Genomic DNA, 14,893 nt, shown 5'->3' with positions numbered 1-14,893 from the left:
GTAAGAGTTCTTTATTCTGGATACAAGTCCCTTATCAGATATAAGGTTTGCAAATATTTTCCCCGTTCACTCCTACAACTTATTTTAACTCTTCAAACTTAGCCTCTATAGGCAATACCTTAGGAAAGATACTGCGTTCATACAAACCCCACTCATACTTCCCCCTAGTGTGGGGCTCATTTACCTCATAGCTGCCCATTTAAAGAGAATCTGCCTCACCCATATGAAAACACTGTCAAATACAACGCCATATATTCTTAATATATATATACATATACATATTTATACATGTATACACAAATATACATATACATATGTATATTTTTAATGTTTATTTCTGAGAGAGACAGAGTGTGAGTGCAGGAGGGGCAGACAGAGGGAGACACAGAATCCGAAGGAGGCTCCAGGCTCTGAGCTGTCAGCACAGATCCCAATGTGGGGCTCGAATTCATGAACCACGAGGTCATGACCTGAGTTGAAGTCATACGTTTAACTCACTGAGCCATCCAGGTGCCCCATAAGGCCATATATTCTTGGGGCATCTGGGTGGCTCAGTCGGTTCAGCATCCAACTCTTGATTTCAGCTCAGGTCAAGGTCTCACAGTTTGTGAATTCGAGCCCCACATCGGGCTCTACACTGACACTGGAGAGCCTGCTTGGAACTCTCTCTCCCCCTCTCACTCTGCCTTTCCCCCGCTCGCTCTGTCTCTCTCTCAAAATAAATAAATAAACTTAAAAAAAAAAATAAAAAGGAAAACCCTGCCAAATACAAGGCCATATATTCTTGTAAATGACAATGCATTCCCCAGAGCCCCAGTGCCACACCCCCACATGGGACTCTACTCTCCAGCTCTGACCTCTGACCTCAGGAGACAGACTTGTGAAAAACCAGGTAGGTGGCTGCTAGAAGCCTCAATGCGGGGAGCAGCCAGTGTCCCCTGTAAAGACAGGCTATACCCCCACCTCACGCAACAACTCCGGCCTGAAAGCAAGGCCGGTGGGGACAGAAGAGATGAGGCCGGGGATTGCTGTCGACGGCTTTCACACACCACACGTGCTTCTAAGTTTTCCTCTAATCCTGACTGGAGGCTCTTCTGTCAAAGTGGCAAGTGGCAAGATGAAGGCCGCTTCAAGGTGCATGCCAGGGTTTCCACGTAAGATGCCTGCCCTACTCACATGACCACCGAGCCCTGGACCCCCAGACCCTGGTGGGGAGGGAGATCCCAAAGCACAGGCTACCTGCCCCCTCTTCGATTGGGAGTGAGCTTCCCAAGGGGTAAGTGATCTCAGAACGGGTAAGTTGTGCAGATACTTCTAGCTGCTGTAATCTTCTCCCGGCAGAGCCCAGCTGCTGAACTTGGGCAAAAGGCACCCCACATTTCAAAGGCTCATTTCCCGATTTACTGGGGAACGGCCCACCCATGTTCCCCATCCTTGCCTCTCCTCCAAAGCTGGCCCTTTCTCAGAACTGCTTTTGAAAAATGTCTCTCCACCAAGGGGCTTTAAGGGGAAGAAACCATCCAAATTGAAACAGCAGCTGACGCAGGAAGACCAGCAGCTTTCGGGGGGAAGGAAGAGTGGAAAAGGAAGCTGCGTTCTGCATGCTGTCTTCATAAAGGGTGAAAACAAAGGGCGCTTAGATGAACACAGCCTCGAGAGCATGGCCCCGTGGGAGCCAGCCTCTGGCCTCTGGTCCTGGGCTCTTAACGCTCAACCAGCCGTCTGAGCCTCGCCCAGAAAGTCACGCTGGCTCCCCCTCACCATGCATCCATTATGGACTGCCTCTGTCCCTGAATTTAGCTCCTTTTGAAAGCAGCCCTCACCACAAGCGGGGACACAGCATAGTGGTTAAATACTTGGACTCTGGAGCCAGGTTACCTGGGTTGAAATCCTAGTCATTGTGCTTCTCTTGGTCCCCTCATCTATAAAATGGGGATAAATTACGGTGTCTGTCTCCCCGAGCTGTCATGAAGGTTGAACCAGCGGGCATCAGTAAAGTGTCTGTGCTGGGACCTGTGGAACCAGCGGGCATCAGTAAAGTGTCTGTGCCGGGACCTGTTGAGCCAGTGGGCATCAGTAACGTGTCTGTGCTGGCACCTATGGAACCAGCGGACATCGGTAAAGTGTCTGTGCCAGCATCTGTTGAACCAGCAGGCATCGGTAAAGTGTCTGTGCCGGGACCTGGTGCACAGGAAACACCACGTAAATTATTTGTTAAACAGTTGGGCAGCTACATGCTCTACTGTTACAGCCGCTGTTAGATCACTTCCAAAAATGGTAAGTGTCCCCTTTGACCTTGCAGCTCCTCTGCTACAAATGTAAGAAAACAATCAGATGATTTATGTACGAGGGCACTGCCTCCAGCAGCCTCCAACTCTCGACTGTCTACACTCGAGAGTGGGGAAGAGTGAAATACATCATGTGTGATACATCATATAATAAAACGAGCAGTAAAAATGTTTACACAGAGATAATTACATGAGAAGAAGTGCTCAGACATTTAAGTACGTTCAGTTGAAAAAAAAAAAAAGAAAAAAGGAAGCAGGACCCAAAAGCACAACCCCAGTTTTGTTTCATTTTTACATATACACCAGCACATTTTCAAACCAAGTGCATGCATTTAGAAAAAAGTCTGGAGAGAAACACGCTAAAATGAGAACAGCGATTATTCTTGGGCTGTAAAGCATTGGATGTTTTAATTTTATTCTTTCTACTTTTCCGAGTGTTCCAGCCTTTCTGTAGAGAACGTGTATTACTATTAAAATCAGAAAAAAAAAATGAAATAAAGAAATGCTTTCAGAAGACTGGGCTGGTCAGGTTAGGTATGCTTAAGTAAATCTCCCAATTTTTAAATGTTGGCACTGATGGAAAAAACAAAAATTAAATATTGCAGGTCAAACACAGCCTGTAGTCCACACTGTCTGCAACCCGTGGTTTAAACTTTAAATTTTTCCATAGTGCTCAGTGTAATTTTCACTTTCCTACTGTGACTGTCAGAAAACGGAGGCACTGGGGCACCTGGGTGGCTCAGTCAGTTAGTTGAGCGTCTGACTCTTGATTTCAGCTCAGGTCATGATCCCAGGGTCATGGAATGGAGCCCCGTGTCAGGCTCTGTGCTGAGTGTGAGGCCTGCTTGGGATTCTCTCATTCCCTCTCTCTCTCTCTCTCTCTGCCCCTCTCCCCTGCTCTCTCATTCCCTCTAAAAAAAGAAAGAAAGAAAGAAAGAAAGACAGAAAGAAAATAGAGGCACCTTCGTTTATAACTAGAGTAATGCTTTACTATAGAGAAACAGCACGGAAAAGATTTAAATCCCACAAGCTTCAAAATGAAATATTTCATGTCACTTAAATGCCCCAAGCATGCATGTAAAAGTCTCTAAAAACAAAACAAGAGCGAAGGCCCTCCTCCATCACCAAATCTGCAACTGGAAAAGAAAACAAGATCAGCTTTGGTTTTAGTTTTTTGTTATCTTTCAACTTTTCCAAACAAGGGCCCTTACATTCACCCCATCCTTTGTTTCTTTTACCCAAAGCAACCTCTATCCTGAAAAAAATCTCTCCCAAATGCTTTCCAAAAAGAAAAGAAAGTAAGCAAGTTAGCCTGGGATAGGAAACTGTCAAAGCCTTTAACAAATATTTCTAATACTTCCTGGCACTCTGTCAACCCACAGATGTACCTCCCCATTCAAGGCTAAGGAGTGCTAGTTAATAAATCAGCTGTGCCTTCCTGTTACTGAAACCTTGCTTACTGTTATTTTTAAATTTTTAATGTCTTCCTTTTTGAGAGGGAGAGACGGAGCACGAGCAGGGGAGGGGCAGAGAGAGAGGGAGACGCAGAATCCGAAGCAGGCTCCAGGCTCTGAGCTGTCAGCACAGTGCCCGACACGGGGCTCGAACTCACAAACCACAGTATCATGACCTGGCTTAATGCTGAGTAGGGCGGGCCTCACGGGCACAAGACCCGTGTGGTGGCACACAGCCCCACTCTTAAGAGGCGCCCAGTTTGATGCTTTCCTGTTGCCATCTTGAAATCCTCAATAATTTTGAACAAGGGCCCGCATCATTTTCATTTTGCACGGGGCCCCACCAATTGTGTAGCTGGTCCTCATGGACCGGTCCACTTACCATAGATGATTGGCACTTACTTGAGGAATAGATAAATGTAATTCAGAGATAACCCCTAAACCCTGGCTTAGAATCTATTTTTATGAAGCAAATATTGTCACAATGGACATTCAAAGGTAAAAAAGAAGTCATCTGGAAAACCACTCCTCTGACAAATTAACTGCCAGTAATTTTTCCCAGTTCTTCACTTGTTCTTGACCACAGAAATATTCCAAATTTTACACAGTTGCAACTGTTACCAGATGACACACACTTATCCTTTTTTTTTTTTTTAATGTTGATTTATTTTTGAAAGAGAGAGACGGAGCATGAGCAGGGGAGGGACAGAGAGAGAGGAAGACACAGAATCTAAAGCAGGCTCCAGGCTCTGAGCCATCAGCACAGAGCCCGATGCAGGGCTCGAACTCACGAGCCGTGAGATCATGACCTGAGCCAAAATTGGACGCTAAACCAACTGAGCCACCCAGGCACCTCCAATGATCCTTTTTAATAGTTGCCTCATGTTTGACTTCAAGTTAGCAGGACACAATTCGACATTTTTCTGCTGATGGACACGAATATACGCCTTAATGTATATCTTCATGAATACAAGTGTTTTTTATTTCTTTTTCTGATGGAGGCTTGTATCACCTGTGCAGGGGAAAGTAATGAGGGCGTTTCTGTGGCTCTACTTTGCTGTAAGGGGCTGTGTTAACTGATCCTCATCCAGTGCTGTATCCACAAACCACACTCTCACAAGCACCGAGCATTACCACATCTTTAAATTGGGTTTCACTGGTAATATAAAATGACTTTGCCAACAATTTTAAGTCTTCACTTAACCTATGTAACAAGATAAACACATAACAATCGAGGATCTAGTTTCTGCCTTTTTCTTCCCATGTGTGTTTATATCGCACATCAAGTGATGGCAAACTGAAAAGGCTTGCAAGACGGGTGAGAGAGGGAACAAGGGGCCAGAATACTGTGCAAAATGGAAAAATCCATTTAGAAATGGAGAGTTAGGGCCACCTGGGTGGCCCAGTCAGCTAAGTGACTGGCTCAGGTCATGATCTCACAGTTAGTGAGTTCGAGTCCAGTATCGGGCTCTGTGCTGACAGCTCAGAGCCTGGAACCTGCTTCGGATTCTGTGTCTCCCTCTCTGCCCCTCCCCAGCATATGCATGCTCCCCCCCCGCCCCCCGCAAATAAACAAGCGTTAAAAAAAAAGAAATGGAGAATTAGTAGTAACTAAGCGAATACATTCCTTAGTAGGCCACATTTGGCCCATAAAGTTCAATAAGCCAGATTCTCAAACTTGAAGAAGAGGAAGGCTAAAAGCCGCCTCCTGCCCTTTTAAGACGGGAAGCCCTCCCTGAGACCAATGAGAGAACAGAGTCCCAGCCAACTAAGAAGCCACGTGGGCAGACAGCACCGTCTCTGACACTTGGCGTTGTCTAAGCCCGTGGATTGGGGCTGGGGGGGTTGTTGTGCAAGCTCTGTCCTTGGAGACTTTAAAAGCACAGGAGAAGTATCTGTTTCCAGCGGATTTGCTCGCAGTGTTGCCACGAGGCAGGGACAAGGGTTCTGTAACGGCTCCCCCCACAACTCCCAGGAAGGACACCCGCAGAAAGATCCGGCTTACTATTTATGCTGCACCTGGTAGACCACCGGCCTCGTGTCATTGCTCAGGGACACCGGCTCCCAGCTCAGAACCTGCTCGGCATTGTGCAGGCGAACCTTCGGGTTTCGGGGAGCAGGCAGCTGGGAAAGAGAGTCTTGAAAGGGGCAGAGAACAAGAGAAGGGGGAAGCGGGGGAGAGAGAAAGGGAGAAAGATGGATTACAAAAACATTCAAGTGCACGTCATCAAACCATTCGTCTGCAACTCCGTTTCTGTCCAAGTGCAGAAATGGCATTACGTGTCTCTCTAGGCATGTCCCCTCACCCCCACCTTTGACTAAATTTGGCATCATCAACACAGTCTGTGGAAAAAAAGAGGGGGTTGGGGCTGCCTTTCTGCCTGCAGACTCCGGTTTTTTTTTTAAATGTTTTTCTTTTCTCCAATTTATTTTTGAGAGAGAGAGAGAGAGAGAGACAGACTGCGTGCATGTGTGAGCTGGGGAGGGACAGAAGGAGTGGGGACAGTGGATCCAGAGCAGGCTCTGTGCTGACAGCCAAGAGCCTGACACGGGGCTCGAACTCACGAACCGTGAGATCATGACCTGAGCTAAAGTCAGATGCTCAACCGACTGAGCCACCCAGGCCTCCCCCCGGCAGATTCCGGTTCTCTCGAACAGGTCCTGGGTGCTGGGGTCTGGCTCAACTAGAATGCTTACTGTATCTTTAATACGTATGTGTGACTGGGCAGGTTAACTTGACAGTCTGGGCCCCACTTTCTTTTTTCGGGAATAAGGGATAAATAACAGTGTAGTCCAGAAGTGAAGGCTGAATTGGGGGCCACGTGACATGCATTAGCCCCAGACTTGCATTAGCAGAAGACGTGCATCAGGACCAAGGGTGCGTTTGGTAAACCTCCACAAACACATGCACACACTCACACACATCCACACGCACACACCCCAAAACAGGCGTGCGAAGCCCGAAGGCACACGGAGGGGGAGACATGTCTTTTTGGGGGTGTTTTTCAAGGACCCCCAGTATCACGATCACCGAGGTATCGCTTCAAATGCAGATCCCCAGTCCACTCCCCAGACCAGGGGATCCACATTCTCAACACGCTTCCCAGCCTATTCTTATGCACAATGAAGTCTAAGGACTCCAAACAGGATAATAACACCCACCCCAGGGAACGACCACCAATGCCAGGGTCCCCCTCCCGGGGGTGACCTGGAAGGCACAACCTCAGCAACCCACCCCCCCAGGCAGATACTTCCGCAGGACGGGGCTGGGGACCACAAGTGCGGGGAGCCTTTTCTCTTGCAAGTACACGCGATCATGACGAGACCATCTCTGAGATGGAAAGATTAATGAGAAACGCCCAGAACGTGGAAAGCAAAGTGTGAAAAACATGCTGTTCCAGAATTCAGAGCAGGAAATTCAAACCACATGCTTTCAGTAAATGCATCCAATCTTGACGAACAGCGCCCAGCTCGCGTCTGCCGGCTCTTCTTCTGAAAGATGCGATACCAAGAGTCTGTGGCTGTTTTTGTTTACTTCCAGGATGTTCGTTGTCTCCACAGCGATGAGCTCAGGCCCAACTCCGGGCTTGAACTCATGAACTGTGAGATCATGACCTCAGCTGAAGCCGGATGCTTAACCCTCTGAGCCACCCAGGTGCCCCTAGTGTCTTTTCTTTTTTTTTTTTTTAATGTGTATTTATTTTGGGGAAAGAGAGGGCATGTGGGGGAGGGGCAGAGAGAGAGAGGGAGACAGGATCCGAAGCGGGCTCTGTGCTGACTGAGACACCTAGGCATCCCTCAAATTTGGTGTCTTAAAACAACCCAGGTGTCTCTCTTTTTTTTTTTTTTAATTTTTTTTTTTTTTTTAACGTTTATTCATTTTTGAGAGAGAGACAGACAGAGCATGAACGGGGGAGGGTCAGAGAGAGGGAGACACAGAATCTGAAACGGGCTCCAGGCTCTGAGCTGTCAGCACAGAGCCCGACGCGGGGCTTGAACTCACTGACCGCGAGATCATGACCTGAGCCGAAGTCGGCCGCTTAACCGACTGAGCCACCCAGGCGCCCCCCAGGTGTCTCTCTTAAACAGTTCTGGAGGTCAGAAGTTTGAAACTGGTGGGTGAAAGTCAGGGTGTTCCGTGTTCCTTCTGGAAGCTCTTGGGGGGAGAAATGGCTCCTTGCTTCCTCCAGCTTCTAGAAGCAGCCCACATTCTTTGGCTCTGACTCCTTCCCCCAGCAACACTGGGCCGATTCCTTCTCTTGCTGCCATCTCTGCGGTCTCACTCTTCTGCTTCCTTCTTCCACCTTTCAGGGACCCTTGTGATCACACCGGGCCCACGAAGCCCTTCAATCCGGGGTCATCTCGTGACCTCAGGACCCCTCGTCACAGGTGCAAAGTCCCTTTCGCCACATACGGTAACACAGCCGCAGGATCTGGGGCTGAGGATGTGGACATCTCGGGGGAACGTTATTCCACCCGCCACGGTGCTCGTCACCTTCCCCCCATCTCCAGGGAAGAGCCATCTCCGGGCACCCTCCCCCACCATCCCCACAATCCAGACGTTCCGCTAAGAAAGGAGGCACCGGGAAGCACAGCAAGGAGGAAGTTTCCACCCTAACTGAGGGCTGGGCCAGGAAAGAGGCTTCCCCTTAGTCGTGGAGGCTCTAGACGAGCCTTCGACTTTCTTTGATTTTCATTTTACCACGGTGGGGGAGAGGACCCGCAGGTTTGCTCTTACATTTGGGCTTCTTGGAATCCCCTGTCTCACCACATTCAGAGAAGAAAACAAATCTTAGAACTGAGGATGTCACAAGGAAGTACATCAGACTGCCCACGCATTAACAGCTGCCTCGTAACACTGCCCTCTGCAACCTCTCAGAGGGCCTGCCCTTGAACGGCCTCACCCCTGTCTCACAGGCCACATGGGGCCCTCCCTGTTCCTGGGAAACACGGGGCCTGCCCTCGCCACTCCTTCTCTGGGGCTTTCTTTCCCAGCATGCCACGGCTCTCTCCCCCACTCCCTTCAGGTCTCGGTAGAGTGGTTTCCTGGACAAAATGCCCAGGGCATGGGATTCCCTGCCCCTGCCTGACCTGTCCCCATGGGGCTCTGAATGTGGTGAGACAGGGGATTCCACCTGGGTCCTTTGTTTCCACCAGGCACTGAGGAGCCCGAGTTCAAAGCCACACACTCCTGTAGTTGTTTAGCCACTTTGTGCCTCAGCTGTCTCATCCGTTAAATGGGTACAGTACAGACTTCACAGCGTTGTTACGAGGAACGAACGGGTTAGTTTTACAGGGCTGAGGACGGAGTGAGCGCCTCGTGGTCCCTGCCTCTCCTCACTGTCAGCAGTTGATCGACAGCCTCCCCAAGGTGCGAGAGGGGGGAGCTCCAGGAAGGCTGGGTGTTGTCGGACTTGGGGACTGTTTTATCCCCACCTCCTGGAAGAGCAGGCACTCAGGACATGGGGCTTGAGTAGCCTACAGCCCAGCAGCGTGCTCTCCTTCAGAGACAACATAACCCGTGTCTCGTCCTCAGCATTGCATCCACTCGACCACCATGCAAAACTTCGGTTCCCTTTTTCCTTCCTCACCTTATGCTCGGTCTTCCCTTTTCTGTGGTCTCTGCTGTGGCCGGGAGTGGGTGGCCCACTCTGAGCCATGACTTATCTGCTTGGCTTCAAAGGGTCAGTGTATTTAGGGTCATCGCACCTGCTGTCCAGGGTGTCGGTGAAGGCTCAGTGGGAAGAGAACAGAATTTATGGACAAAGGGCTCGGGCTGGAATTCTGATCCTATCACCCACAGCCACAGATCCTGCCAAGGCCCCACCTGAGCCTCGGTTTCCTCGTGACGAGCGAGACGGTGCTGTCTCTCCCAGACTCGTAGCGAGGGGCAAATGCAAGACCACAAGTGAAAGGCAAAGGAGACCCTAAGTATATAATTTGTAAGACGTGACTGATTCAGGCCCCGGGCTGAGCACCATATCCAATGGTCTGAGCCTGATGGAGGCAGAACAGCGGCCCCCAAAGATGTCTGTGTCCTGTGAATATATGAGGTTACGTGGCAAAGGGGAACTGGGGCTACAGGTGGAATTCAGGTCCCTAAACAAAAGACCCTCAAATAGGGAGATTCTCCTGAGAGATCCGGGTGGACCACAACGGTGTTTCTCTAGAAGCTGGAGAGGGCAAGGAAGTGATTCTTCCCCCAGAACCTCCAGAAAGGAACGCACCCCTGCTGACACCTTGATTTTAGCCCAGTCAGAACCTGCATCTGACCTCCAGATAACACCCTGGTGTTGTTTTAAGGCACTGCGTTGGTGGTGATTTGTGACAACGATAGGAACTAATTCAGTCACTGCAGGTGGACATCAGGGCTTTAATGACAGCCCAGCTCCTACGAGATAAAAGCTCACAGTAATAGTAGGGGGTACAGTGCTCCCCACTCTACCTTTTCTCTCCGTGGTCTCTGGGGCAACCGCTCATAAACGACTAGTGGTAAGAAGAGATAACGCAGGTGTCACCTGTGGGAAGTGTGTCCTCTGTGCCTCATGACCATGGCCTCCTCCTATGCCACCTTCCTGCCCCCACCCACCACCTCTGGTCCACCCTAGCTAGATTCACCCAGGAGGCTTTATACATGTTGAAGAATAGGCGCTCCTGGTCTCAAAAGTATAGTTTGATCAACACACATCACACACAGATAATAAAATAAACTCTAATTAACATTAAAATTAATCATTCAATCTTGACAACCAAAGACCCTTCAGGATCTCTCTCCACGGATGCGGCATTATGACGAACATCAATGATCCTACCTCTAACACCTTGCAGGGGAGAAGAAGTCAAACAAACATTCCCTGGGGCACCTGGGTGGCTCAGTCGGGTGAGCATCTGACTCCTGATTTCGGCTCAGGTCATGATCTCAAGGTTCGACGGATGGAGCCCCACCTCGGGCTCTGTGCTGACAGCACGGAGCCTGCTTGGGAGTCTCTCTCTCTCTCTCTCTCTCTCTCTCTCTCTCTCTGCCCCTCGCCCACTCATACTCTCTCTCTCTCTCTCAAAATCAATAGATAAACATTTTTTAAAAACTCCCTGAATTCTCCACTCACGCTTTCTATCTCTCAAAATTAATGAATCAACATTAAAAAAAAAATTCCCTGAATCCTCAGCCATAACTGAGAAGTCGCTCTTGTTAGTCAATACCGGACATCAGCTAATTTACCCAGCCATCTGTCTCTTCCTATAAAGGATGGTTTTGTTTCCCTGAGAGTAAATGGGGCTATTACCTTCTTGAAAAGAATGGCGGAGACAATAAAGTCAGATAATGTACGTAAATCACTTACAACCTGTCTGACCTAGAAGACTGGCCCAATACATGGCGACTACTACTATTCGTTTATAGTTTGCCTCAAAACCTGCCAGCTACTTACTTTCAACTGCTGAGACTATAAGCAGACAGGAGTTACTCAATGACGTTCATTTGCAATGCTTTTCATGTTGTTGGGCGTTTACGGTCTTTCTCGGCGGTCTCTAAGGGCATTAGAAGCTTTGGTCAAATCAGCAAATCGTGGCAATGAAATTCTGTGGCGCCAATCCATTTCCAATCTACTGGAAAACTAAGCAGCGGGTACAATACAAAGAGAAGCCTCAACTCCTCAACATTTAGGTAAATTACTAGGTAGTCAGTTGACTTACGGCACTTTGGTGCACTCGACTAATTTTTTATCTAAAGCAAAGGGCCACCACTTAATGCATTACTACTGAGGGGAACAAAAGACGCCACCCCCAGACTTGTCACTTTGGCATGTTGATCATTTTGAATTAAAGTCACGTAAGAAACAGTTGGTGTAATTTTAGGACATTCTGACTTTCTTTTATTCCCTTACAAGCAAGAAATAAATCTCTCCCGTATCCTTCCTATCTTCCCATACCAGGAGGGAAGGGCATCTTTATTGCTGGGAATTCCAGGCTGAGAAGGCTGTATAAATGAACTTTGTTAACTTTGTTAATTTATTACCCCCAGTTCAAACCCCCTCGTTTTGTCAAATCTCCACAAATAATTGTTTCCCTAGCTAAGAGGTATGAAAGCTGCCTGCTTTGGTCACTTCTTTGAGTCTCGTATTTTTATAAGCTCCTGTAGGTACAAATTAAATCTGTTTTTCCCCTGCTACTGTGTCTCATGTCAACTTAATTATTAGACCAGTTGAAAAACCCAGAAGGCAAGAAAGGAAAAATTTTCCTTCCCTTACACTACAATGTAGGTCAGGTCCAATATTTCACATGTTATCTTTATAACAACTCTAAGAGATAGATATATATATAAGTCTTCCCCTTTTAAAAAATTTGTTTCCTGGGGCGCCTGGGTGGCTCAGTCGGTTGAGCGTCCGACTTCGGCTCAGGTCATGATCTCACAGCTCGTGAGTTCGAGCCCCGCGTCAGGCTCTGTGCTGACGGCTCGGAGCCTGGAGCCTGCTTCAGATTCTGTGTCTCCCTCTCTCTTCCCCGCTCATGCTCTGTCTCTCAAAAATGAATAAACGTTAAAAAAAAAAAAATAAAAAATTTGTTTCCAATACCTTCATATATTTTTTTTTCTCTGACCATAAAAACAATTCCATGATTACTGAAAGACACTTGTGAATTATGGAAAAGTATGGAAATGTTTCTATTACCCATTTACTGTATAACCACTGTTAACAGTGTCACTTTGTGCTTTGACTAACACAGAGTTTCTCTAAAACTATCCTAGTTTTTTCATAGTTTGCTATGAAAACCTTTCAGGTAGTCACAGAACAGATTAGTATTACACGGCACCATTTTTCAAAGGATCTACGATGAAGTTTTTCTGATGCATCCCACGGACCCAAACTCTGGTAGAATACAACGAGAGATCATTACTAGAAAGATGGGCATGGCCTCAGGCGTCGGGGCAACATCCAACTGCAAAGTTCCTATGTACTTCTCTCCACCCCTCCACCCCTGGACTCGTGGCAGACAAGTCACAAATGCCACACCGACCACCACTCCTGAGCTGTGGCACCGGTATTAAGTAACCGCGGCTACCGCTTGCCCATTACCCAGCTCAGGCAATTACCAACATTTTGCCAAAGCCCATGTCCTGTCTGAAGGAAGCCCAGGGAGAGCTGCACACAGATTGCTCAACACTTGAAGCTGAGGAGGGGCGGAGTCAGGATTCAAACCCATCTGTCTGACTCTCACAGGAAAAGGGCCTTGTAGCCAGAGCTCACCCCCTCCTGTGGGAGGCTTCTCTCATCAAGGAGTTCTGGAATTTCAGGGCCTAAGTGATGCTGGCAGAAAACAACAGCAACAACCTGAACCCACACCCCGAGCTTCACAAGGGAGGACATTTCTAAATTCTAGAGCCCCAGCCCATGATAGTCTCTCCCTGGGAAAGAACCCAGCGAAACACAAACACATAACACATCCACACAGAATAAATCTCCTGCTTACTTCTTCCTCCCCGAGGTCTTCTTGTCTTTTAGCATTTATATTTGGCTCATAAGTATGATCACTTAGTGTCAGAGGTAGGAAGGAGGTTGGCCCAGGAACGGGGCTATCTGGATGGGAGCTGAGCTGGGATTAAAAATCTGGTTCCGTGGACTCCCTGCCGCCAACACAACTGGGGGTCCGGCCATTTCTGGGTCCTGCCCTGAGTGCCGCTCCCCCATCTATCCGACCCTGGGGCAATGACCATCTGGATCTCACACCCACAGTCAAAACACACCCCAGCCACGGTAAGACTGAGTCACATCTCCAACACGGAGGTCCCGGCCTGGGGCCGGCCGCCGCCGCACGCAGCTGCAAGGAAGGAAGGCCTGCCTGGGCCCCGCTTCTAACTCGGGCCCCTGGGGAGGGCACGCCGGCCAAGGCCAGGGTGAAGGCTCTGTGGGGCCGGCAGACGCAGCCCTGTCCCAAGCCCTGGATTCCGTTGTCCTTTGTTCGCGCTGAGAAATTCGGAGACGCCGGCTGCACCGGGTTGCACGGGGCCGCGGAGCGGAGGCGGGGGAAGAGGAGCGGCAGGGCATCCAGTTTCCCGCAGGAGCGGGGTGTCTCCTGCCCGGAAGGGATGACCCGGGGCCAGGACGCCGGGAGGGACTGCCCGGAATTCCCCGCCGCCCTCCCCACACCCGCGTCGGGGCTTCGCGCAACCGCCGGTCCACTGCGGGCTCCCCGCGTACCCCCAACCCGTCAGGGCTCCCCGTGGATCGCTCACCCGCTCCGGGCACCCCGCGGACGCCCACCCAACCCGCGCTGCCCCGAGAACTCCCCCGATCGGGGGCACCCCCGCGGGCCCCCACCCACCCTGGGCTCCTCGCGGAACCCGCCCACTCGCGGCAGCGCTCCGATTGCCACCCGCCCGCGACGACGCCTCCGTCCGGCCTCGGGGGTCCCGCCGGGCCCGGCTTACCTGCGGGGGGCGCCGCGGCGCCGCGGCCGCCGAGCAGCAGCAGCAGCAGCGACAGCAGCGACAGCGGCGGCAGGAGCGGCGGCGGCCGCATGGCCCGGGGCTCTCGCGCCGCAGGCTCGGCGGCGGCTCTGGGGGCGGCTCGGCCCCGGCGCGGGGTCCGCCGAGCCGCTCACGTCGCCGCCCGGCCGGCCATGGCGACCGCAGGGCGCGCGGGGCCCGCCCCTTCCCGAGCGGCGGCGGCGGCGGCGGCGGCGGCGGCGGCGGCGCGTCCCCGGCAGCAGGACAGCCCCGCTCGGCCGCCGCCGCCCAGGCCGGCCCCTCCCGGCGCCCGCGCCCCGCCCAGCCCCGCCGGCCGCGGGACTTTCCCCGCGCCCCTCCCTGCCCCACAGCACCCCCCCCCCCCCACCCGCGCGGTGGCCGCGACGTTCCCGCGCGCTGCTGGGACCCCGAGCCCCCGCCGGTCGCCCACCTTCCGGCGCTTGCGACCCCTCTGGGGAGACCTCCGAACCCCAAGGCCCCGGGGTGGGCCGCGTGCTGAGCCTCGCCTCCCCCCTCCCCGCCCCCCCACCCATGCACGCCGCCCCCACCGCCACCCCTCCCTCCCGCCCCCCCACCCCCGCCCCCATTCTCTCTTCTCCTGCCGCTCCCACCTGCGTGGGGGCGCGCGATTCCCCCCTTCAGTTTAAATTCTGCCTTCTGAGCCTCTAAAGTACACACTAAGTTTTCAA

General features: G+C 51.1%; 1 protein-coding gene across 1 annotated transcript in view; it reads right to left on the bottom strand.

Moving 5' to 3' along the window:
- The window catches only part of IFNGR2 (interferon gamma receptor 2), a 28,704-nt gene extending 14,272 nt beyond the window's left edge, over positions 1-14,432 (bottom strand). The window contains exons 1-2 of the mRNA XM_058732499.1: positions 14,166-14,432; positions 5,748-5,880 (exon numbers count right to left, since the gene is read on the bottom strand). Coding sequence (XP_058588482.1) covers positions 5,748-5,880; positions 14,166-14,256 — 224 coding nt within the window. The 5' untranslated portion in view covers positions 14,257-14,432. The remainder of the gene's footprint in view (positions 1-5,747; positions 5,881-14,165) is intronic.
- Between the last annotated feature and the right edge of the window lie 461 nt (positions 14,433-14,893).

The sequence above is a fragment of the Neofelis nebulosa genome, chromosome 5 (genome assembly GCF_028018385.1).
Source record: "Neofelis nebulosa isolate mNeoNeb1 chromosome 5, mNeoNeb1.pri, whole genome shotgun sequence".
NCBI classification, from domain to species: domain Eukaryota; kingdom Metazoa; phylum Chordata; class Mammalia; order Carnivora; family Felidae; genus Neofelis; species Neofelis nebulosa.
The sequence above is the reverse complement of the archived record's forward strand: the minus strand, read 5'-3'. Positions and strand labels throughout refer to the sequence as shown.